Genomic DNA, 27,006 nt, shown 5'->3' on the forward strand with positions numbered 1-27,006 from the left:
AATAGGACTGGAGTTCATTCAGGTCATATGGTTCAGAACTATACCCTAAGGCAAAGTAAATCAGAGTTTCTGTTAAAATAAAATAGTGTACTTGGTACTCGTCACTTGGTTAAGCAGAAAATTAACTCTCATTTTCTGTTAAGAACATAAGTGTTTCAGGTAGCAATTTAAGAACAATAGAGTAAAAAATATTCCCACGAAGAAAATAAATAGCTATTCAAAATCATAGGTATGTGACAAAATAAAAATAATTTCTCACTATCATCTTATTTCTGCTTGACGTGGGAGAGGGAGAAGGAGGGTTGAGAGGATTGTCTAACAACAGAAAGCAATCACAAGAAAGTGAATATTAATAGGGACACTGTGGCTTTGGGGTATAGCAGACATCAATTTGGAGCCTCTAATTATCACAGCTCTAGGAATTAGTCGAGTAGTCATCTCAACTCACAGTTATCTGCAAGATCACTGCTTGGTATTTTATACTCATTCAAGCAAGAGTAAATAAGATGACATCCTGCAAATGATAGTCAGCCTGATCTGACCCACTCGTCCACAAACTACTGCTCTTCTGGACTTGAAAGAGCACTTCTGGCAGAACTAGCCCTCAGAACTGTCCCTACCAAATCAAAGAAAAGTTATTACTATAGTTTCTTCTACCCTATCTTGGTAGGGTAGAAGAAACCTTTTCTTTGAGGCTTCTGGAAATTTCACCCCTTCCTTGAAGCTTTATCTGACTAATCAGTTAACACTGACCTCTCTCTTTTTTGAGCATCAAGTTTAATTATCTATTTGTCCACTGTTTTATTGTTTTTGTGTCTTTCTTCATTGGGTAAAAATATACAAAGAGTCTATTAATGTTTTACAAGTTTGTATATGTAGTACTTTTGACTTACCCTTTTTTTTTTCATTTTTTACTATTGGGGATGAACCAGGGGCACTTTATCATGGAGCTCTATCCTAGTCTTTTTCATTTTTTATTTTGAGACAGGGTCTTGCTAAGTTGCTAAGGGTCTTACTAAGTTGGCCAGGCTAGCCTTGAACTTTCGGTCCTCCTGCTTTGGCCTCCTGAGTCACTGGGATTACAGGTGTGTACCACTGTGCCAGGTGTGAATTAACTTTTTTAACGCTAATTTGGTATTGTAGAAAATGACCATGTTCCTCTAAGATACAATATTCTAAATTGTAGAATCATGCTTTACTATTGCCTATGCACTGAAGTAGAATTTGAAACCTTATGGAAAACAATATAATATCACTTCAGAGTTCATATCAGAAAAATGGGGGAGATGAATCAGGAAGATGAAAGCTGTGTACAGATTGACTGATTCCTTGGAAGATAGATTGAGGTGGGTTGGTTCTACAGTGGCAATGGATTTCAATGTTTAAGCCTAGATTATCAGCAAAGGAAGATAAATGGCATGTCATAGATGGAGCAGATACTCAAGATGGTAGCTAACCTGGTTACTAATACATGTAAAACATCAATCATTTTCCAGTATCCCACCAATATTAAGTTATAAGATGAAGAAAGAGACAATTCATAAGAGCAACCAAGATATAACATATTTATGGATTGATTTAACAAGAAATGTTTTGAAACTGTGTCAAGTATCATAAAAATTTTAATGAGACATAAAAGGAAGCTTGAATAAATGGAGAAATATTCACGTTCCTGCAAGGGAAGGAAAAATAGCATAGATATGAAAATTTTCTCAAAATTACTTGACAAATTTAATGAAAATCCAATAAAAATACAATGAAAAATTCCCTTAGAATAAGGAAAAAATAATTACTAAACTTGTGTAAAACTGACAAAACAGAAGGCAAATATTTTTAGAAAATAAGAGTGATGGGGAAAACGTGTACCTTCCCATTTCAAACATATCTAAGAATTCAAAAATTAAACTAATATATTACTGATACTGGAATAAACATCATTGCAATGGAACAGACTAGTAAAACTTGAGTGGATGAAGAATGAATTGTTCAATAAATAGTAGTGGAATAATTAGCTATTTGGAAAAAAAATCAATAGGACTTCAATTTGGATGGTTTTGGATCCTTTATAAATCTATCTAGAGCTCAGAAGAACACCAATATTTTTTTGTTTATTGCTCTTGAGTATATCAGCACTTTTTTTTTGAGTAATCAACTGCATTTATTATGAACATGTAGCCAGCTTGGTAAAACATTCCACTGAAGATTTTCTCATTTTTCTCTGGCTCACTGCCTTACCCTCATCTGAGATCATACACCCCTAACAGAATATTAATATAAATATAAGCTTTTATCTCAGGCTCTATTTTCAAAGGAAACTGGGGAAAAATAGGAAGAATACTACTTCTGGTCAGAACTTCTTTTTATGATGTATTTCACTCTTCTAGAATACAGAAAGCTAGATATTCCTTGTTCCATGTAACTTCTCTTATTTTTTTAATTCAAAGTTCCATCTATTCGTCTGATGACAACAAACTACATATAAACAACGTATGACACTCCCTTTCTAGAACTTCGCTTACGTACTTCATCTTTTGATTTTAGCAGTTAATTATTATGTCATGGGCTGGGGATGTGGCTCAAGCGGTAGCGCACTCGCCTGGCATGTGTGCGGCCTGGGTTCGATCCTCAGCTCCACATACAAACAAAGATGTTGTGTCCACCGAAAACTAAAAAATAAATATTAAAAATTCTCTCTCTCTCTCTCTCTCTCTCTCTCTCTCTCTTTTAAAAAAAATTATTATGTCACCATTTAATTGTCACCCACTTCTGTCCATAATTTATTTCGTATGTTCTTCACATATCATACCGAGCTTTGGACACCTATTTGTTTTTCTGAAACAAACCTTAAAATAATTCTAATAAAAAAAATTGGAAATCTCTGGGCCTTTGTTCTTCCACAGCTGAACTTGGGAGAGTTCAATTATTTCGAAAAATCAAAGTTATCTAACACCAGAATTGTTTTTGTGCATCATGATTCAACTTGGAATTGTATATGTATAATATGTTCAATGTGGAGTCACACATATCTTAAATAAGAAATGTTAAAATCAAGGTTACTTGATTTCAGTGTCATTCTCTTTATGATCTCAATAAATCAACTACCACTTTGTCAGTCAGTTTCTTCATTTTGAATATTAGGAAAATTACCATTTGTCTAATATTCTTCTCGAGGATTTTATAAAGAATAAATAAAAATAATGTATATTAAAGAACTTAAATACTCCAAGACACCATTTAAGTACTATTTGGCATTTTCTGTTATTGCTCCTTCCTTTTCTGTTCATAGACACTCAAGTACTAAGCTAGCAAGAAGGAAGAGTCACTAGGCTTTGTGGTACCTTGGTTCAGGGAAGTCACATCAGCTGCCAGGAGTTTTGTGGGGCTGCAGCAGTGGTCAGGAAGAACAAATGACGTGGTTGCCAGGTAGGCAACCCAAGTCCTGAGCATGAGCAGATTTTGCTATGAGCCTCTGTCCCCTATCCCCCTACTGTAATCCCCCAACCGTTGCTTTGTTGATCTTCTCATGAACCTTGCAAGCCCTATCAGTAGTTTCAAAGTGGCTTCTTCTTGTCTGTAAGTTACCCCAAAGTCATGCTCATGTGCATTCGAAGGGCTCTGCCCACTCCTTGTCCAGTCAGAGGTGGTAAGTTCCTCTACCAGGATTCCTTACTCTCTGCAGACACTGAAGAGTACTTCAGGTGGGCATGGTCTCCTCTGAGAGGACAATGTCCTCGTGATTTAATTCAGCAGCCTTTCCTGAGGCCTGGCATTCCCCTTTGTAAGACGCTGGGAAGAAACCTGGCCAGGATTGTATGGATTCTAAGGCTTAGGCCCAACTTAGGGCTTCTCTCCAACTGGGCCAAATTTGCAGCCTTAAGACCCTTCTTTCCTATTTCCCACACCCCTACTTTCTACCTCCTCCCTCAACAACCGCACATCAGAGATTGTTCCAAGGAACAAATGGGATCTCAAATAAGCTTTTTAGAAAATATCTTTCTTTGGCCGCTCTGAAGTTCAAGAATTATTTTCCCTTTTATTTTATTTCTTTTTTTTAAATTTATTTTTGTTACCTGGGATTGAGCTCAGGGGCACTCAACCACTGAGCCACATCCCCAGCCCTATTTTTGTATTTCATTTAGGGACCAGGTCTCACTGAATTGCTTAGCATATCGCTTTTCACTGAGGCTGGCTTTGAACTCTCAATTCTCCTGCCTCAACCTCCTGAGCCACTGGGATTACAGGCGCGTGCCCCCACTCCCAGCTCTTCCCTTTTATTTTTGATGAACACTTGTAATGAAACTAAAGGTCATAATGAAACTATAAGAATGAAAATACCTGTCTTCTAAGCCTAAGAGGGCATTTCATTCTTTCACACGATGCCATTTTGGCTCTGATATTTCACCTGAAAGAAGAGACATTTTTCATGATAAATCCTATATAAACTTTAGCAGTTAATGATATTTTCCTCATAGAGAAGTACTAAGACCTACCAGTATTTCTTCTTCTTTCTTTTTTTTTAGTAAAAGTCATAAAATAAACTATTGTAACATTTACATAATGAAAGGCCTATGGAATCCAGGGAGGCCTGGATGCCAAACCCAAGGAAACAGTGGTGGAGGAGGGATGGGAGGTTGAGGTGAAGAACTAGAAGTGCCAGCCCAAGAAATCACAAGGATCCCAGAGAGGGAGAGTGATAATAGAGGCCCAGCTGTGCTATAGATCTGGCCTTTTCTTCCCTTGCTATCAAGGAAGATGGATTGCAAGATACACCTGTTTGCAAAATAACTTTTAGATAAAAACTATACATATACACCCATTTTAATTTTGGAAGTTTTCATGGCTATACTCAGTCAAGTGACTCCTGAACCCTAAATGAGTATTTAAAGAACACCATTCTTCACTGAAGTTATAATGATCTCCCGTTCCGTTTTACCAATAAACAGGAAAATTCCATGTATGTTTGCATATAGCATAGCACATAATGAACTTTATCTTTAGCACCAGAATTCTACCTTTGTTTTGGGTTATAATCACCTCACATACTGTAAGTCCATTTATCACTCACTATGTAGAAAGAAAAATGGAAAAACCTAATGGGTGTGTGCGTGTGTGTGTGTGTGTGTGTGTGAGAGAGAGAGAGAGAGAGAGAGAGAGAGAGAGAGAGAGAGAGAGAGAGAGAATCTGAAGTTTGATTGAAGGGTCTAGTTTTAACCACTTTCAGAACTTTCAAATCATCATTTGGAATTTAATCTATGATATTTGTTGCAGAAAAGTAAGCAAAGTAAAATAATCAAGGCAGCCCTTGAGGATGTGTTGAAAGTCTTGGATTCAGAAGGAGGAGAAGGGAAATGATGGCATGTTATGTCTGTCCTGAGTCACCTCCTGGGGTTTTGGTTGAGTGGTTGAAACCCTTTTAATCTGTTCTCTGACACAGCAAACAGATGTACTGCCAGTCAAAAGAGACCACAAATGGCTTGTATTCCATTTTTCATAAAAGCTTGGAATAGTCAGCTCTTCCTGCTGAGATAGGACTTTTCATCTGGGTAAAAATATACCGAGATTCTCGAAAAGAAACTTTCTCACTCAGAAGGCTTCATTGTCTGGACAGCACAGAGAAGGCCACAGAGCACCAGCAGCTTGAAAAATGTCACAGTTCCTGCATGTAGTTCATCTTTGAGCATCGGACTGAGGGACCCTTTCTAATCTTATTCGCTACCATTTCCTTTTTTCTTTTCTTTTTTTTTTTTTGAAAAAAATCAAAGATACATGTTTTCTTTAATTAAGCTTAATTAAGCAGTAAGGTGATACAAATCAAATGCATTTCTAGGCATCAATACCCCCCCCCCAATTTTTTTTAAATAGTTTAAGAGATCAAAATAACAGGTTGACCTCAATTTTAATTCCACAAAGCCTCATTGTATTCATACAAGGGAAATGACATGATTTTAGAGCACATCTGTGAGAAAATAAGGAAAACCACATATTTGCCTTCTTTCATATTAAAAGAAATCTTAGTTTCATAAATGGACTTAGGGGAGATTTTTCTTGAAGGAGCAAAAATATTTAGCTTTGGGTGTTGCATGAGTATTCATTCAATGAATATAAATTTATTTAACTTATCAATAAAATTTTGAAGACTTTTGTCAGGTCTGTGACAGGCTGAGGGTAAATGTTTTAAGCAAGAAGTGACACTGTTCTTCTCTCTCCCTATAAAGAATAAATAAACTGTGTACTTACTCATTCTAATAATCACCAGCAGGAAACAAATGAGATACTCCCAGAGGGATAAACTTTGTAGGTAGGATGGGCAGAGAAAACGTTTCTGAGGCCATGGTATTCAAGATAAGACTTAAAGAATGGGGAGAAGCCACCCCAGGAAGGGGTTTTTTAAATGACCTTCCTGGAGAGAAATTCTCATGATATGAAGTTAATCATGCAATTTTCAAATTCTTGAAGAAGTCAAAAGGAAATGAATTCTGATTTTACTTTTCTTTCTTTTTTTCTTCCTTTCTGCAATTTAGTGTTTGGGTACAGGGCATCCTAGGCTCAGGCCTCAATTTTCTGTATATTTTGGGAGATGTTCTAAACTTTATTTTCTAAAATTATCTCCAGTATTCGTCTTCCCACACAATCCCCTATGTCAACTCCTTCCTCTGTCCCTCCCTCCCTCCCTCCCTTCTTTTCTTCTTTCTTTCCTTGTTTGTTCATGTTTGGTCTTTGCCCCTCGTGGCCTGATTATGTGAATTTAATGGTAGGTGGGCTAGGAACTGGTTGATCAGTACTAGAAAGAAGGAGAGTGAGATCTGGCCAGGCTCTCATCAAAGGAGAATCTGTAGATGTTTTTTTCCCCTTTTGTGCTGTTAGGATTTCTGAAAGAAGAATCTTCCTGTCTGCCTGAAGGATGTACTGTCAAAGCTCTGGGAGTTTAATAGGAGAAGAGAGCTGGAGACCTTTTTATTTACTGCATAAACTTTTACTGAATCCTTCAACTGTGTCTGATATTGCCCCAGAACAGAGACCTCTTTTACTCTTTTCAGAAACACATCTGTTTTCAACCTGGGTTGACAAAGAGGCCATTGATCAGCTGGGTGGAGTAGAAGAGGGGATCTGGGGGTCTAATTGCTTCTTGCTCAGGCTCCTAGCAGATTATTTCACTTTACCCTATACCCTCCTCTTCTGGTGACTACTAGTGCCACTGATTCCTGAGCCGTCTCATGAGACAAGCTAGTGACTTTCTGTTTGCCACTGCAGGCCAAGAATTCAATGTCTCAAGTCTTCTTTCAGCTACCACTTGCCCACCTGCTTTTCAGTTCCTAAATTTTGTTACTATACCCTTGCCCATTTAAATAATCTCATTCCAGTCTTTTTTTTTTATGAGGTTTAGAAACAAGCAGAATTCAATGGATGTATAAATCTGTTGTCTTTATCCAGAAATTCCTTACATGCTTTAAAAATTTATATTTGTCATGCATCTTTTTTTAATATTTATTTTTTTAGGTGTAGATGGACACAACACAATACCTTTATTTTTATGTGGTGCTGAGGATTGAACCTGGGTCCCGCCCGTACTAGGCGAGCCCTCTACCGATGAGCCACAATCCCAGCCCTGTCATGCATCTTATATGCTAAAATGTTACTTGATTCACTGACAATAGGAATTCTAATTTTTATTTCTCTTAATCTCTACATAGTGATCAACACTATTGACTACTCTCTACTTCTTGAAATATTCTCTTCTTCAACTTCTGGACACTATATCTTCTGGGCTTTCCTTACATCTTTCTGCCCAATTCTGACTCTCTTCCTGGCTCTTTCTTCTCCTCCCACCACCCAAATTTCAAGTTTCTTATGACATAGTGTTATATTCTCTCCTCACTGTACTTTTTATTTTCTCTCTTGATAATATTATTCAAGTTCTTTGCTCAAGTATTGGCAATTCATAAATTCATATCTCCAAGTCTAGAACTCACCTATGAGATCTAGATTTCTGTAGCCACAGGTTTATTTGACTCTCCTCAGATGTCTCTAAGGGAATTTAGACTCAATATGTCTAAAAGAGAACTAATGATCTTACCTCCTCATACCTGGTCCACTCTCAGTAATCCCAGGGTAGAGTCATGACTCTGGTACACAAGCTAAAAACTAGGATGCCTCCTAGACACATATTTCTCTCATCCTCCAGCTTCAGTCCTCCTCCAAGTTCTGTTTTGTCAAATATGTGTGCAATTTGCTCTCTGTTCCCCATATCTTCTTCTAGAATCTCCAAATGACATCTTTCACCTGGACTAGTGAACTAACCTCCTTACTCATCTACATGATTGTATCCTCCAATATACTCACCCCAATCCTAAACTAATTCTTCTATGGTCTTTTTGAAAGATTTCATGAGTTTTCATCTCTCTGCTTAAAATATTCACTATTTTTGTTTTGTTTTTGTTTTTCGCATCCAGGATAAAGGCTTAAATCCTTAGCTTTGTTAACATCATGAAAGGTGTGTCCCCTTCCCACTCCAGTTTCACCTCACCTGGAGCCAGCCTTTGGCTTTCTTTAATTCAGTCTTTTGTCCATTTTCATTTCCTTGAGTGCCCTGTATACAGAGTCTCGGCACATGCTATTCCATATCTAGTTCTCCTTTGTCTAGCTATACTATTTCCTTTATCTCTGCATCCACAGGTGCCATGCTTTCAGCGTGAATTGGGTGTCCCATCTTGTGCTCCTCTCTGCTACACGATCATGTAATTATTTATCTACACATATGTGTCCCCACCAGACTAAGAGCTGCCTAAATAACTTTTTGTATTTTTGTATCCTCAGCACAAAGCAGAGTCTCTGGCACAGAGTTTGTTTATAATTATACAATAGTAAATAGATCATTTAATATCAAGAAAATTAAGTCCCTAATGATCAAAAAAAAAAAAAAAAAAAAAGAAATCTATCTTTCATGACATGCTAAGAAATAGGTATGATTTTTCAAGAAAAATATTTTTCAAAGAAAAGATTTTTATAGAAAACAAACACCAGCATTTCCTTACTTTCTTTGTTTTTCCCATTGCCTTCAGGATGGAGAGATTCAGGTCTTCCAGTGCTGCTAGCACGTTCTCATACTCGCCCAAGTGCTGAGAAAAATATTCTGAAAAGTGAAAATATTGAAATACATTCAGGTTTGAGTTCAGGTGATGATAAAACAAAAAAATCAAAAGATAATTTTCTTCACAAACTAGTAAAACAAAACGTTGGCTCTAGAGGAAAACTGGAAGGTTTTCAAATGAGACTAAGGGATTGATATACTAAATTCATTTTTAAAAAAGGAGAAGATAAATACAACTGGATGGTTACCATTTTCTGTGAAGCAATGTTCCTTCCTATAAAAATAGGAAAAAATGAATCTGGATTTACTGACAGGGTTGTTTTAATAAAAAAAAATGTTCTCAACAGTATATTATTATAGATTTCACTGGGATAGTTAATTTTAGAACAAAGTTAAGCTATATTTTATTCTTTCTTCTGGGAAACCTTCAAGGAAGCTAAGCTCTCTTCAAGGCAAAGAATCAATGATGCCTCAAAACCTGAGGGAGGCCTCCTCTGGCACTGTTTTGAAACTGCTCCTGGCACTTTGTGAATTTTTTTTTCCAAACAATCTTTTTCAAAGATCAGAGTCATGTTTATGACATTTTTCAGTTACTAGGAATAAAACGTGTGTTGGATATTGTGATTAAAATGAAAAGAATGGAACACAGATTAAATATAAAGATAAATGCAGAACGTCATATTTACTTTTGGAGATCTATACATTTCTAAAATGAGAGATCTAAACCTAACAGAAAACTACATATTGAAAAAATCCTGGTTATTCCAGCTAATAGAAAATCAATAACCCTCGACAGCTCATCTTTGGATGGAAGCATAGTTTATTGTTTCTCTTTATTTATTTATTTTGGTACTAGGGACTAAATCCAGGGGCACTTAATCACTAAGCCACATCCCCAGCCCTTTTTTATTTTTTATTTTAAGACAAGATTGTTGAGGCTAAGTTGAGATCTAAGTAGCTGCAATTAGCTTTGAACTTGAGATCCTCCTGCCTCAGCCTCCTGCACTCTGGGATCACAGGCGTGCACCACTGTGCCTGGCTTTATTGTCTCCCTCTAATGTGTGGTAAGTACTTATGAAATTAAACTGAAAAAGATAAAAAAGAAACCTTTAAGCCACCTGAGATCACAGGGATACACTTCAGTATGTTTGATAGAAACTTCCTTGATTAATCTATTTAATGCTCCAAATGGAATTATTCGTTGACACTGATATTAATAATAAATAGTGCCTTTGACAAATTTACTAGTCAATGTGAAGACTTCTCTGAAAAGAATGAAAACACAGGTAAGCAATGAATAAATTCTAGATTAAAGTTGTCAAAATATAGTCTGTGCACACATAGATTAAAAGCCAATGGTAGATTTTTGCTGAAAGCAAAATGCATTATTTTTTCAATATTTATTTTTTAGTTGTAGTTGGACACAATATTTTTATTTCATTTTTATGTAGTGCTGAGGTCAGTGCCTCATGTGTGCTAGACGAGCAGTGTACCACTGAGCCACAACCCCAAGCCTACAAAATGCATTTTTGATTATAAAATACTTAAAAACCATATTGATGCATTTCTTAAAAAAGATTCTTTTTTAGAAAGGGTAAAGTTGGATTCTAAATAAGAAAATACTCCTCAAATGCCTGCTTCAAATAGCATTTTAATTCCTGGTTATGGTGTTGACTTTCTGATAGGGTTGACAAAGATGTCTAACCTTGTCTGTGCAATTATTTGTAATAAATGAAGTCCCAGTGGACAACACTCTTGGGAACCAACATGAGGTTAATGTGGTTGCAGGATATTCATCAGTTGGAAAAATAATAAATATCAGAACAGAGTCTATAATAAGTTGAAGCAAGCAAAAAGTGTAAAGAAAGATACAAAAGGGCAAGTTAATGTTTTTATTTTAATATATACACAATCTCAAAGAGAATTATATAGCAGTTTTAAATGCAACTCACAGAGATTTATAAAGTGGAAAGGAGAATTCAATGCTAAAGAAGTCATAAAAATAAAACAAGAGGTAATGCCACCTTTTCAAATAAATATTTCTTCCCTACATAAGACAAGTTTACTAGTCAGCTAAAGTTCTGCAGAGAATTTAAGTTGTCTTTCCACTTGGAAATCCTATGTATGCGGGCACATGCTGACCCACGCTGATAGAGTACACAAGAAAAATAATGACTCATAGCTTTGAAGTTAACTCCTATCTCAACTTCATCTACTTGCTCATCTCAAATCTTCAAGTAGTTAGAGAGAAAACAGCAATTTCTCAAGCAATGTACTAGGAAGCAAAGAGCGTAATTCTGAGAAGGGAAAGAACTACAGTACCCAATTGTACTGGATTGCAGTATAAACTAGAAATCTAAGGGTCAGGGTTATTTTGACGGATGCAGCTTAGTGTCACTCTAGCTCTTTGATAGCTTCCTCACTGAGGGACATATGCCAATGCGATAATAAGAGGGAAGTTAGATGATAGAGTCAGAGACCTCTAACATAGGTACAAGGAGATAATTCCCTTCCACTTTATTATGGTTAGCATTCATTTACTCATTTCAAAACCTAACACATTTATTCAGTATCTCTTATGTGCCAGGGGCTGTAGAAGGAGTTTGAATATGAAGATGAACAGACAGAGTCTCTACCTTTGGGGAGAGTACACAACAGGTATGGAAAATGAATATTAACTGAAATATACATGATCGATGTTCAAGGTGATGATTCAGAGTCCAGGTATAAGATATAATCTGAATAGAAGGCAAAGAATGCCTGAGTCTACCTGGGTAAGTTGGAGAGGATGTCCTAAGAGGGAGATCAACAATGGCTAAATAATAGCTAAATAGGACTTAACCTCTTGGGCAACCAGAGAGGAGGAAAGGAAGTAGGTGATATCTTGTCATGTTGGCTGGAATATATGTATTTTAGCATTACTAGGCCATGAAGGGCATGACTAGGAGGTATTTGAGGATGGGAGACAGCAAGATACTAAAAATCAGTGGTGAGAAAGGAAGCCAGATGTTCTGGAACCATTCCTTACAAGGTGCTCTAACTTTATTCTCAGGTCTAGGTTAGTATTTTTGACCATCTGCATCAGAATCCTCTAGTGTCCTGACTGTTCGAAGTGTGGTCTGTAGACTAGCAGTTTCATGTTAGTTCTTACTGGAACATAACATCTCAGGTCGACCCCAGACTGGCTAGATCATAATGTGCTCTTAAAAAAATAATTAATTAAATTTAACTAATTAGAATGAACTAATTAATTAATCGATTGATTAATTAAATAAATTCAGATAGCATCTCACTATGTTTTCCAGGCTAGTCTCAAACTCCTGGGCTCAATGATCTTCCTTTCTCATCTCCCAAGTAGCTGGGACTGTTGGAGTGCTGGTCCTCACCACTGCTCCAGGCTACAATCCCCATTTTAATAAGTTATTTGTAGGTACATTTAAGTTTGAGAAGCACTGCTCTAGGATACTTGTTGGGAATTATGATCACTTATAAGGTCTCATCTACTAAATCAGAATCTTGGGGTTCCTAGGAGATTATGATGTGTAGATTAAATTTGAGACCATTATGGGTATTGGGAAGCCATGGAGTAATTTTGAAAAGGACAGTGATTGTCATTTTAGAAATATTTACCCTGAATGCAATGTGGATGATTTAGGGAATGTTGGTGACACCATCAAGAGAGACAAGAGCAGCAGTGATTGCCAGGAGCAATTTCATCATAGGACAAGGACCAGGGCCATGCTGTGGGGTAAAAGAAGGGTAGTGATTTAGAACTTCAGTAGTCTCTCTGTGCATATAAAATGTGGCAAGCAGGGAGAGGAGGTTAGAGGTGGCTTTGGAATGCTGAACTTGAACTAGTGGTTTATTCTTGTTATTGTGCCTCAGGTTTTTCATATGAATCATGGTGGCAGCGTGAGCTGGGCAAATGTGTTTTGTCCTTAAATCATGGCATTAGAGAGAAATAAAAACTTGGAACAAATATTGGTTCCTTGGAACTATTGCCTTTGGGTAACAATAACTTCCTCGCAAAAAAGATCTACTTTTATGGAAATCTGTACGTGGGTTCCCATTATGGACCTGGATTCAACAGTCATATTGCACTTAATGGAAATGTACAAGATTCAGACCTCATCAGTTTAAGTGAAAAAAAAAAATCTTTGGAAAGTAAAAAGAGTCTGGACTTTGGTTGTAATGAAACAGTAGAGTACAATTTATAAACAGAGATATTAAACAAGTTAACTGTCAGAAAGCAAATTATCTTCTCATGCATATTCAATGAGACATCTTATCTAACAAAATGTTAATGAGAGGTTAGTTTCTCCCTTCCCTACTGCACTTAATCAGGGTGTTGTGTCATCAAATGACAGGTTTTATTTATTTATTTTTTGTTTTATTCTGTACCTCGATCCTCCAAATTGTTAAGTTTTCAGGTTTGGCCTGAGAACTGCAAATCAGAACCAAAGGACCCATGGCTGCCACAAAGGTTGTACAGGCAATGGGGCTCACAGAGCATTTTCAAGAATTTAAATAAATGCCACAGAGCCTTGTTAGAACATCTGAAGTAGTAGACTTTAGAGAAGAGAAAATAACTGAGATGACAGGGAGTTAAAACCCCAGTGATCTGAAAAGAGGCATTTGTTAGCAATTCAGAATAAGGGTTATTTTGAGGAGGTGCAGATCAGTGTCACTCAATGTGTTCTATGATTCAATCACCTAGTGGCACCTGCCAGGTAGACACAGCTCTAACAGCATGGAAGAAACAGTCCTCTGTTTCCCAGCACCCAGGATCACTGGCATAGGTCTCTCAGCACTGCAATTCTGCAGTATAACCAGGGGTGCCCAGCACTGTGGTGTGACCAAAGGTGCCTAGCACATCACCACTAAAAAGAATATTGCCCATGAAACTAGTCATCTTTTATTCTGGGAGTTTCCTATATCATCGGTTTTTATAATATTATTTATAGACATCATCTATCTTTCAAAATAGTTTAATATTTAGTAGGTAACAACCAACAACACACTATTAAATATATTCTACCTTGGCCACAAAGCTTTCTTATGGATGCTTTCAGACAGAGTACTCTAGCTATGTGAACTTTCTTTGCAAGTATTCTTCCCTCATCTATAAATATCTCAAAATTCTTAGCTACCAAGTTCAAGATTTGCAAAAGGGTTCAGTCAAAGTGAGAAGGGTTATGAAAATAGTCATGAACTTGGTAGGACTGGGAAAGTAGTGATCATGCTCTCAATTGTTCAGATCAGAACTAAAGATGGCATGAATATAAAACCAAAGCCTCAATGCTAGAATTCAAAATTCTAAGTAAAAACCATTTGCTTATTGACCAATAGTGGTAAGAAAAGGCCAGAAGATGCTTTCAGGAAGGACTTTGTAATTATATGTGAAGAGAGAATAATCTTGGCACTCCTATGGACTGACAGTGGGTGTGTATGTCGGAAAAAGCTTAATTAGGAAATTACAATTTGAGGAATCCAACATACAAAACTTCTTGAACAAAAGAGCAAAGATAATACATATGGAAATAGTTACTTCAATGCTGTTTGTTCCAGTGAAGAGTTGGAAACAATCTGAAAATCCATTAAAAAGGAATTTAATCCATTAAAGGGCAAAAAAAAATATATAATAATGTAAATGAGATTCTATGTAAATTTTTTAATAAAATGAGGTAGAACAGTGTGCAGTTGTACCTATCATATAATATGATCTTGCTGCTGAAAAACAATAATATATACATACCTATCAATGTCAACATATGCATAAAAACATTTTGAAGAATATGTTCAAAGCAGTTAGAACAGATCAGAATGGGGGAAGAGAAACTGACATTTTAATTTAAACACCTACGTGATTCTGTATTGTTAAAAAATTTTCAATAGTAGTTAAATATTACTTTCATAATTAAAATCACAAAAATAATTTTTTTAATCAATATTTTAATAGATTTTTATTTCTGGGCACATAATTGAGTAAGCTGACAAATTAAGCAAAAGCAACAAATTGAAAGTCTTAGATACCTGGAATTTTTAATTGGCTTCTAGAAGAAAGTACATGAAATCTCCTTTCTGTGCCAATCAAGCATTCCCCCTCCCACGCACATGAGGGAACTTGTGCAGGGTGTGAATCTACATATTTCACTTGCTAGCACTGAAGCATTTGGCTTTGATTAGAATCCAACTTAAATATTTACTTTATATTCACAAAATAATGAGAAATGAAACTACACTCTGGAAATTAAAATGCATATTCTTGAACAGAGAGGGGGAGGATTATAACATGATTGGGAATACAATCACTGGATTTTAAAAATATAGAGCAACTCTGTTGAATTAGACCTCATCTACTAGTTTCTTAACTAGAACTACGAGGATAAAATCATAGTCTTTTTCGTAGGTTCTTTATTATGGAAAAAGAAAATTAATAAAAAAATTTGTGGTGATTAAGTGAAGATACACTACCATGTTTTAAAATTTGTAGTATTTTTAAAGGAAGATAGAGTTTAATGGAATATTCCTTAATGACAATGCAAGATAGCAAATAAAGAAGAGACACTAAATGTCTTTATCTTAAAATTCCCTGTAACAATCTGTTTTCTCAGCTGTGTTAATCAGAAAAAGTTAAATGGAAAATAAAATAAATTAGCTGAATGACTTGAGGAAATGATTACTTTGGTCTGACATATCTAGATAGTCAGAACAAATGTGTCCCATACCTTTGTGTAATTATCAAGATAATTTTCTCAGTTCTCAACTTTATTTCCCTGATAGGAGTTTTTTATACACATAGATGAGAGTGAACCACGACTTACCTCTATGATGATTGCTGTTCAACATGAAGCTGGTGGTATGGTCCACAGGGCCTTTCTACCCCCTTGGCACTGTATTATTGTGTGTGAACGGGGCCACTGCCCCATCAGGTATGAACACATGGTAAGATATTCTCTGCTGATGTTTCATGACTAACAAAAGCAAAGTACCTTGCATCTGTTTATCCCTATCTTGCTTTTTCAGTTGGATTCCTCTCCCTGAACCTGGGATGGACAATATGTGCTCCCTACAAGGAGTACAGTTGTTTGTTTGTTTTTTCAATTTCTTATTAAATGACTATTGGAAAATGACTATTTAAAGTTCTGCATTGTTTAAATAGTCATAGGTTATTAATAATGATTATATCAAATTCTGTCTTTGAAAAAATAATTCCTGGAATTTATGTTTCTCTCTGTAACATACTGGAGAGATAATGCATAATAACGACAAATATAAGCTGTATCTACATTTTACCTTCTCTGTGACTCTGGGAACTTTACGTCTCTGTGGCATAGTTTTTCTGCCCCAAGACAGGGTTAATAATAATTTGTTTCTTAGGTTTTAAGTGAGTTCATAGTTGGTGATTGTGGTCTTGTTTTTTTTTCAGTTATGGTCCCGAAATCCTGCATTTTAACACTTTATCCCAGCATCACCCATCTTAGTGTTGCTCAACTACTTTGCTAAAATGGAAGAGAACCTCTTTTCAATTATAAAATGCTTTTTGAAGGTTTTGATAAACTCTAAAATTGTAAGAATTATGACTCTGGAAGTACTTGTGATTTCAGTTAGAATTTCCAGAAAAATTCACTTCTAACCACCAAGAAGTCCCAGGCTGCCTAGACAATAATCCCAAACATGGACAAAGATTATCTCATCCATTTATCTTAAAGTGTAAAGTTTCTGCCCTTCCAGTAGTCAAAGAGATAAGACTGTTTCAAATATAATGTTCCATAATTGCTCTGCAACAAAGAATAAATTTGAGATATATTTACTTTTGCACATTTCTAATTTTTGACTTTTGTTTTCAACTACAAAGATGAAGAAAATAAATGAAGAGGCCATCAAACCAGGCATTTGTAAAGATTCATCTCTCCCATTTGAATCATTTGTTTTCTGAGTGACATTTAAAATTCTAGAACAGTTTAGGCAGGTATGGGACAAAGTTATTTTTACTTTTCAAGGAGACAGCTTTGCAAAACAGTAACAAAAGGCTCTGCACGTTATATTGTGAAGAGAATAATGAGGTTGTATTAAACACCAATTTAAAGATATATTCAAACTAGTGGAGACTTAGCTCTTGTGAAACTAATGCACTGATTACAATAACAATTCTCCTTCCATGAACAAATTAAAGAAGCCCAAATCTTTCTGCAGTGGAATGCACACTTGAGAGAAACTCATGGATACAGGAAAAATCCCTTGAGATCTTTGATTTATCTTTTATTTGTAGCAGAATTCCTAATCTATAACATTAATTCAAAGGTGTATAGACATACACCAGAAAAATTTTTCACTTCTAAAACAAGTAATGGGCTTGATTGGTCTAAAAGAAACTTACCACATAGCTCCTCTGTGTCAAGATTGCTGAAAAGATGAAAAGAAAAAAGGTGTTATTACTTTGGCAATATTTTTCTTATACATTTTCTTTTTCTGTGTGATGCTGGGGATTGAATCTAGGGCCTTGCTCATGATAGACATTGTTCTACTATCAAGCTATACTTTCAGCCTTCCATTTAAAATTTTTAACAGTTAAATAACAATCATTCTAAAATCTGTTATTAATTAATAAATAGCAATGTATTTAGTATAATGCTATTTAAAATTCTACATTGTTTAAATAGTCATAGGTTATTAAGAGTGAATATATCAGATTTTGTCTTTGAAAAACTAACTCCTGGAATTTATGTCCCTCTCTGTAACATACTGGAGAGATAATATATAATGATGAAGAATATAAGCTTTGGGGCCTAATTTTTGAATTCCAATCCTGCATCTACAATTTACCATCTCTGGGACTCTGGGTACTTTACATCTCTGTGTTATAGCTTTTCTGCCCCAAGACAGTGTTGTAGGGACAGATGAGGCAAGGCACTGAAGATAGCAGGAAACAGTTTTATTTGGCTGCAGCCAGATTCAAAGGGCACAGCTTTTGCTGTAATCAGTTAATCCCCTAAATCTTGAGTTCAGGTAGTTTCAGAATTTTATACCCAGCATGTAAGGGGAGGGGTTCAGAAGTTCACATAAAAGCAGCTTTTTATTTCATTGTTCTGGGCAAGTTAACCCTTCAAGAACAACATCTGAGAAGAGCAGAGCTTCTTCTCCCCTTTTTTCCCCTCCCCGCCAGCTGTTTCCATGGAGCCCAATTGGTAACTTCTCTTATCTTAGAAATATAGACATCTCTGTGAAGCATCAGCTCAAGGCTAGAGGCCTTGCTAAAGGATTTTTCTTTTTTTTTTTTTTATCACATTTTGCATTTACAAACACACCTCTACAAACTACTATACTGGATACATGTTTGTGAAAAACAAGTAAAGAAGAGTTTAGCACCTGGAGTGCTGATTTCTTCCCAGCCACTGGCCAAGTAATAGAGCAACAGGAAAATAGGAAGTTTAACTACATCAAACTATTTTGTACAGACTCTTTTGCTTATAGTCTTAAAATCAATTATGTTGAAGATTTCAGGAGAAACTTAGTTAAGATTTTTTTTGTGGAGGAGGGGGTGCCACTACAATAGAGTTAATAATAATTTCTGTCTCCTAGGTTTTAAGTAAGTTAATACATAATAAAGCATTTGAGATTCACTGGAACAAAGTAAACATTTGATAAACGGTAGCTATCGTAATTCCTTATTTGACAGAACTGCTAGAATGTCCATACCCAAATATAGTCTCTGAGATAAATTTGATTCAATCATATTTCAAGTGATTTCTAAAACATAATAAAGAGTTACATGGCTCAATATTTAGATGTGCATATTGGAAACCCTTTACTCTTATGAAGATGAATGCAAAATGCCCAGATAAAATTTTAGCATATATAAAATATTATTATCTGAAGAATAATGCCATTGACAGGGAAACTTTGGTACAGAAGTGTAAAGATGTTTAAATATTAGGTAATGAGTCAATGTAACTGCATCAAAATTAGCAGGATAAAAATCATCATATTAATAAGTGCTGAATGAGAATTTTATAACACAATAGTAATTCATAATTTTAATAATGTTCAAAATGGAGTAAGAATAGAAATAAGCCTCTTAAAGATGCTAAAGTCTATTAAAAATCAAATGCAAAATCAGTTAATTGAAATTTTTTGACTTTATCCAGTTATCACATGTCAAAGTTCAATGTAAATAACTTTCATAATCCAGTTCTCCTTTAAATAGTAGTAGGGGTTGCTGTACAGAGGGATAGTGGAATGAATATTCCAAACTGGAACTTTTACCAGTTCCATCAATCATTTTGCTACATAATTTTAAATTCAAGATATCATTCTATGGCCCTGAATATTTGACCTTGGATATATATTTCCATACTTTGGTGAATCTTTTATTAAAGTAATATTTGCCACCAAATGGAATATGTAAAGTGTTTTGCAGTAGTTTTGGTGTGGCTCCTAGACATTCATTCATATATTCCACAAATATTTATTGCTATGTGCTAGGCACTGATCCAACTGCCATCAACATGTAAGGTTGCAGTAGAGACCAAAACTATATCAGACTGCTACTCTCTAGGAGCTCAATTAAGAGGTAGATTCAAACAATAAATAATTAATTAAATTATAATAAAATAGTTGATATAGGGGAAATGGGGAACTGGCAAAAGGTATTAGTAATATTTCATAAAGGAGAGTATATCTGAGCTAAATTTAAATTTTTAAATATAAATAGAAAAGGCAGGTAAAGAAAGAACTTTCTGCTTAGGAAACACAGTTTGCAATAAAAATTAAAAGTGTGCAGAGTATGCTATTCAGTTTCAAAATACCTTCAAAATACCTTTTGACTGAAAGGTAGGTCATTAATGAGGAAAATGAGACTAAAAAATGAAAGGCATGATGCAATAATTAAAGAAGTTCTCCTTACATTTTTATCAACTTGCAAAGAAGAATTTTAAGAAGGTGAGTAACATGGTAGGATTTACTCTTTGAAAAGGTCACTGACAGGTGAGCTGAGGTTGGACAGAAATAATATGAAAGGGAGGCAAGGAGTCCAGTTTGCCTTATAACTACAGTCTGGCCCAGATGTTGAGTGGGGCACACAACCCAAGGGGTGTGCAAGGCCATCCCAGGGGGTGGGTGAACAGCAAGAAGAGATATTTGAACTTCTATTTGTATTTATATTTAATCCTAAACTTTGTTATTTATTTTTGTGTCATTTAAAAATGTATAAATATTAGTACAGAGGTGAATTTATATTTAAAAATCTGTATATCTATATTTGCATTGTAAGCTAAAAAACAGTACCTAACAACAGAGCCTGGGAGGGAGGCAGAAAAGAACAGATGTGAAGGATATTGAGGTGAAACCAATAACACTTGAAAATTTATGCAGAATTAGATAGCTTAGACGTTTGTAATAATACTGCTGCAAACTTTTTGGTCATGAAAATACACGTTGTTTTGTAATTTTAGTGTTTTTATAGAACTTCAGACTTGAGAAAGACATTAAAGATCACTTTGTTTTTCTGTTTTCCTCAGAATGGCTCAGAGGTTCATAAGGAGATTTATTTAGAATTTCCAGAAGAATGAAGAGCCCCAATCCATTAATGTTCAAGACAGTAGCTCTGCTTGTTTCTTAAGATGACGGTGTCTGTCAAATGCTAGTTTGTGTTCTCAAACACGCCTTCATTCAGCTGTTTCTGTGCCATGTTGTTAGTAGTGGGTAGTAAGACAATTCTTTTTACGGTAGGCTCACATGGGTGAATTCTAGTAGAATTGATTTCATACCAAGATTTATCTCCTTCCTATGGTAACAAGGAATTTCCAAGGAATAGTAAGCCATAGACATTTTTAGAGCATATCTGATGACCTGTCATATTTTATTGCTTCTTCTTATGTTTACAGCAAAAACACTGCAATATTTTAATAATGCCATTGCATTAAACAAAGTAGAGAGTGTGTGCTAAATGGAAAGAATAAATGCTGGTTTTATATAGTCACCATGTTCTTACTGAAACAAAACCAGAGGGGTGTTACTCTGGGAATGCATTCTCTGCTAGATGCCAGAGAGGGGTAAATAATAAAGACATTCATTGAAGCCTGATTGGCAGGAATGAAGGAAAAAAAAGACAAAACACACTAAATGTTCATTAGATGACTAACTCCGTAAATTGTATATCATTATAGAATCATTAAAATGTATCCAAAAAGTTGCCAATAGCTTGGGGAAATGCTTTTGCTAAAAATTATATAAATTTCAAACCAGAAATAAGTGGTATATAAAAGGATAAAAATGCATTTTAAAGGCCTGGAAGAAAATGAGAAATGATATCAGTGGTGAGTCACTTTGCTTCTGGGTGTTGGACTTTGGGTGGGTTTGTTTTTCCATTCTTTATAATTTTCTAAATTGCTGTTTTCTTATTTATTAGAAGACTTCATTCATAATGAAAAAAAGAAAATAACTTTGTGGTTAAAAAATGGGAAAAAAAAGAAAAAGTAAGAGGTGTTAAGGGTAACGGGTAAGGTTCATAGTAGTTTTATTCATGTTACTTAATTTCTGATAAACCTACCTGATGTAAATTGCATTCAATCTATCAGTTGAACCTGGTGCTCAATTTTACAAAAAGCATCATTTTGACATTTTGAGTAAAACATTGCACAACACACACAATTCAACACCATTCAATTACAACACTTAGGGGTAGTGGACATTGTTTTGACTTTACTCTTCTATGTTGGGCACTCTAAATTGTGAAGAAATCAAGTTTCTTTTCTTGAGAATTGTGTTTGCTACTAAGAAAAATATAGAATATTGAGGATAGGCAATCTGATTTCTGTTGGGAATTCAGAATCCTTACTCTCAATTCTAGGTCACTTCCTCGGAACAATTTCATACTGAGGTTAACTTTCTTAGTTATCTCTCTGACATATTTTCCTACAGACTTAGCTGGCTTTAACCTTCCAACTTATTAAATATAAGAAAAAAGGATCGTATCTTTGTTACCCCAAACCCACCATTTTATATTCCTCTTTGCTGCTTCTGATACTGTTCATTTCTTTTTTAGTTTATTCTTTTCAAAACTGAGATTTCCATAGACTGTGGATCTTTGCTGGAATCTTTAACTCTGAGTTCTAGCTCGTGTTTTACTGAGCTTCCTATTCATTGCTCATCGGTTCTGGATATTACCAGTGCAAAGGGATTTCTTGTTTTCATTTGGCAAAGCAGTTTACTAAGCAATCCTGGACTTCTTAAAAGCCCAAAGGAGTTAATTTAGGCTTACAAAGATATTTACTTTTCAACAGTATTTGAGGCAAGAAATATCTGACTCAGTGAGCAACATGCTTAGATATTCGGATGAATTAATGTAGTGCTGCACACATTGGTTTATTGGCAAACTAGCAGACTGGGTAAGTAACAAATATGCTCAGCTATCATTGTGTTCCTCATTTTACACAGTAATATTATGATCTGTCAATTCACTAAGGATCATCTAAGCAGAATATATATTTTTTAATTATCATCAGGGCAAATGTGTTGAGATAGTTCCAACTTTCCAAACAAAATAGTAGTAACGAAAATCAACAGAAGCAATGTTGGGAGATTAGAAGATACTGGATCTTGCAAACATTTTGACTAGCATTTAACTCTATGAACTATATTTTCATGGTCACACGAGAATCTGGTTAATAGTGGAAGAATAGGGTGGATTGTGGAAAAGGCTGGGACATGGGATTAAATGTGCCTCTTGCCATAGATAGATGCTGTAGTCACAACCCAAACTGAGTTGAGCTCTATGAGCTGGGAGACTTTACCCTAGAGAAATGTGGTAACATAACAGATAAGGGCCAAAGGGATTTCAGGAACAGATGTGATTCAGCTACCCAACCAGCAGGAGCCAATGTTTTAGCTACCAGAAACCTGAGCTTGCAGCAGAATAGTATGGTGCAGCATAAACACAGACCTTGTGCCTAGAGAGATGAGGATACTGCATGGATTATCAGGGGCTTGGACTGTTCAGTGATCCAAGAAAACCAGAGCCAGGGTTGGAGTTGAGATTAGTGTTCATAATGAAGACAAGTCAGTTCCAGATACAAGATGATACATAAGGCCAGGCTGTCAACATAGTCCAACCTGATGTTGGGTCCTAGAATATGAGAAACACCTGGTGACAGCTTTTAAATATGTTCTGTGTAAACTGTAATTATTTCTAGAATGCAGAGTGGGTGAGAAACTGTAATCCATAGGTCAAATGGCCCAAGTGTATGGACATGAGGGCTATAGAGACTTGTATCAGACAGCATTAGGTGTCTAGTTCATTTGAAGTGTGGACAATGGAGTGTACAGTGACCATCACACATTTTGCAATTTGTTTTCCTCTACAAGAGGAGTCTGTAGTAGTTTAGTCTACAGCAGGTACTATAAGCAAGAATCTGAATTTCTCTGATACTGAAGCCAGGTAAGGTCATACTATTTTTTCACACATAAACAGAATCTAATATATGAGAGACAAAAATGGAATTGGAAAAACATATTTGTCTTAAGCCAAAAGTTATCCATTTTTCGCATTCAGGATATTTTAATTAAACATTTTCTACACACATTATAGTGGGTTGACTGATCTCTTCCATACAGACTCGTTCAATCCTAAACCTGGTACCTGTGAATGTGATCTTATTGGATAATAAGGTCTTTAAATATAGCCAAGTTAAGACAAAGTCTCATTATAAGAGAAAGGAGAGATTTGGATACAGAGACACACCGAGAGAAGGCCACGTGAAGAGAGAGAGATTGAAATTCTGTAGCCACATGCCAAGGCACAGGAAGGATTGCCAACAGCCACCAGGAGCTGGAAGAGGCATGGGAAGATTCTGCTTTGGAGAATTCAGGGGAGTGTGGTCCTGCCAAAACTTTTTATTGGACTCCTAGCCTTCAGAACTGTGAGAACATAAATTCTTGTTGTTTTAAGACACTCAGTTTGTGGTATTTTGTCACAGCAGCCCTAGTTCAAGCAGCCATACTTATGGAGTAGCATCACTTTTTTGGCTTGCTGTCCTTTCAGTACTCTGTGAACTAAAGAGCTATTCAACACTTGGAAGTTACTATGCTGCACGAGATACACTGATGTTTGGTAATTCAAAAATGAAAATTTATGCTACCCTAGAGGGTCCATCATGGGGAAAAAAAACAAATAAGAATTCATAGTTAAATGCAAATAACTTGCATGAACAACTTGGCATATGCTAGATATGGTGTGGAGAATTTACTCTATGACTTAGATAACATTAATCCTGTTGAGTGGGGTGGGGTGGTGGTGGTGGGGAGGCCTTAGGCCTAAGTTAAATAAATTATCCGAGGTCACCCATCTAATGAGTAGTGGGGCCAAGATTCTAACCAAGCATGATTGACTTGAGAATTCTCTTATCTACTCATAAAGGAACTTGGACTCAATGATAGATATTTGGAGTCAGCAGCACATGGGGGTCCTCAGGCCACAGGAATAGTTAAGCTACGTAAAATGTTTCAAGTGAGGACCCCAGGGGGATCATGGAAGAACCTGCCATTAGACTCTTCATGCCAAAGCTCCATCTCATCAGAGTTACCAAGATGAGATAATGAAGCCACTCTGTCCCCACTGACTCCAAGTTATGCCAGGGCAGGGACTAGGTCCCACTCACTGGACCTTCAAGTATTGAACAGAGCAACTGACACCAGACAAGAACCTGGCTGATGTCTTTTGAATTGAATCCATCATTTCAGACACCAGTGAAAGAAGACAGACTGCAAAAGAGCTTTGATATGATGGCCAGAGAGTAACCCAAGGAGATTGAAGCCTCAAAATCCAAGGAGAAGAGAGTTCTAAGATTTCCAAGTATTTAAGAAAATGCATGGTAAGGACTAGAAAAGAACTACTGCAATTCACATTTAGTAACATTGGCAATTTTGGATACAATGGTTTCAATCCTTTCCTGTAATGTGGAGCCTTGGCAATGCAGGACAGTGACTCTGAGAAATGAGGCATGAAAGCAAGAAATGAGGCTTGACTAGGGAGTCAGAGGGAGATAGGTTCAAATGAAGGAAGAAAGTCAGTTATATTTACAGGCCCGAACCGAGCAGCTGAGAGGAAAGAAGGTAACTGATGGAGAGAGGCCACAGCAGAGAGATAGGACACCATTGTCAGACTCCACCTCTCAGCACTATTTGTCTACACTATGTCTCCATACAAAACCTGCATCTCCTAGCAATGAAACATAATCTGCAAAGAATATCTCCTGCACTGTAAGTGGAGCCTTAAATCTATTATAATTATACACTCTGTGTTAATAGCAGTAAGCTCAATAATTATATACACAATAATATACTCTGTTACTCCTCTGTTTGGGCTCTTTGAAGATCTTAATAATATTCAGCAGGGACAAAAACCTGCTTATGCAAAAGGACAGTCTCCAAGTGACCATAGAATATTTGACCTTGCTCTCTCTTCACCCAAGCATGATGCCTAACATAAACATGTGTCTTTCATGGAAAATTTTCTAAGGACTCATGTGAAGGTTCCTCTGTACCTTTTTCTTTACAGTTTATTTTCAACATTGCATTAGTTATGAATTGCTGATACTCTTTTTATCCTTAGTCTTGTCCTTTCAGTCCAACTTCCATCTTTTTATTTTTTTAAACTTGGACATACCGCCATTAGTTATACCAGTGCTTCTTAAACATTGTGTACATAAGAGTAATGTGGAGGGCTTGTTGAAACACAGGTTCCTGGGCCCCATGCCCAGAGATTCACTACTGTGGAATTTCTGTCAAGCTTCCAGTGTTGCTGTTGCTGGTGATTCCAGGATCACAATTTGAATGGCAGTGATTGACACCTCAATAGTGTATCTAAGGTCAGCATCTTTCTTCTTGGTCCAAGTTTGACTGATAGTTTCTATAACCTCAGCATCAGGAAACACAAGCAGCACCTGTGAGATCACACCATCCCTGCCTCACTTACACAAACTCCTGCCATATAAGAGAGAACCTTCCCTCATTACTTCAAGTGTTTGCAAATAGATGATTCTGGAGCCTCCCTTGAGAAGATTCAAATAAAAAATCAAGATGAAATTTTATCCAATGCTCTGGTTTTGAGCAGATTTCTAAATATAAAGTTAAAAAATTGCATTTTGAATGTTATGTCAGTTATAAAAGTTGGACATGGCACCAGCATAATGGGTCTAACATTTAAAGGTATTCTTCTGTGACAGTATGTCACATTCAGAAGACAAAACAAGCAGTCTGAATTTACAGTTATACATTAAGGTAATACCGGAGAGACGGCAGGGAGAAAGAATCATAAAAATATACCAGACACCGTTTTCATTAAAATGTGCTGTATAATTGCTGATGCAGAAAACAACTGACAAGCAGTTGCTGTAGCTTAGCACTGTATTCTTAACTCTGAGAATTTTTGAACTCTAATTGGCTATTTGATATCTGTTGCCTTTCAGAAGTGAAAAAGCCCATCCTGGGTTTTGATGTTCTCAGAGGACAATATGACTCTCCATGCACCCTCCAATTAGTTTTTCTGTTTTCTCTCATTGCTTCTCTGCTCCCCAATACTTCCACCCTCCACCAAATCAGAGCTTCCAGGAGTTCCACTTCCCTTTTCTTTTTTCTGGTTAACTTTCTTCTGATCTCTTCCACCTCCTGCTTCTTCTCACACTTTGCACTAGGTAAAGCTTCGCCTCTGCCCCCACATAGCAATGGAACAGAACAGAACAATCCTGAGTGAAAAACCATGACAGAGGATAAGAGAAGGATGATTGGCCCCAAATCGTAGAATCCCTGTGACAAGCTTCATACCAGGAGTCTTCAGTTATACAAGTCAGTGTCATTTCTCCCTCCTCCCTTCCTCCCTCTATTCTTTACTCTCTTGCTGAAGATGGTTTGAGTTGGGTTTC

At 36.2% G+C, this 27,006-nt stretch overlaps 1 protein-coding gene across 1 annotated transcript in view; it reads right to left on the reverse strand.

The window, feature by feature from the left end:
* The window catches only part of Necab1 (N-terminal EF-hand calcium binding protein 1), a 146,106-nt gene that overhangs the window by 64,143 nt on the left and 54,957 nt on the right, over positions 1–27,006 (reverse strand). Inside the window, exons 4-5 of the mRNA XM_027952699.2 lie at positions 17,469–17,494; positions 9,033–9,130 (exon numbers count right to left, since the gene is read on the reverse strand). Of these exons, the coding sequence (XP_027808500.2) occupies positions 9,033–9,130; positions 17,469–17,494 (124 nt within the window). The remainder of the gene's footprint in view (positions 1–9,032; positions 9,131–17,468; positions 17,495–27,006) is intronic.

Source organism: Marmota flaviventris, chromosome 15 (genome assembly GCF_047511675.1).
Source record: "Marmota flaviventris isolate mMarFla1 chromosome 15, mMarFla1.hap1, whole genome shotgun sequence".
Lineage (NCBI taxonomy): Eukaryota > Metazoa > Chordata > Mammalia > Rodentia > Sciuridae > Marmota > Marmota flaviventris.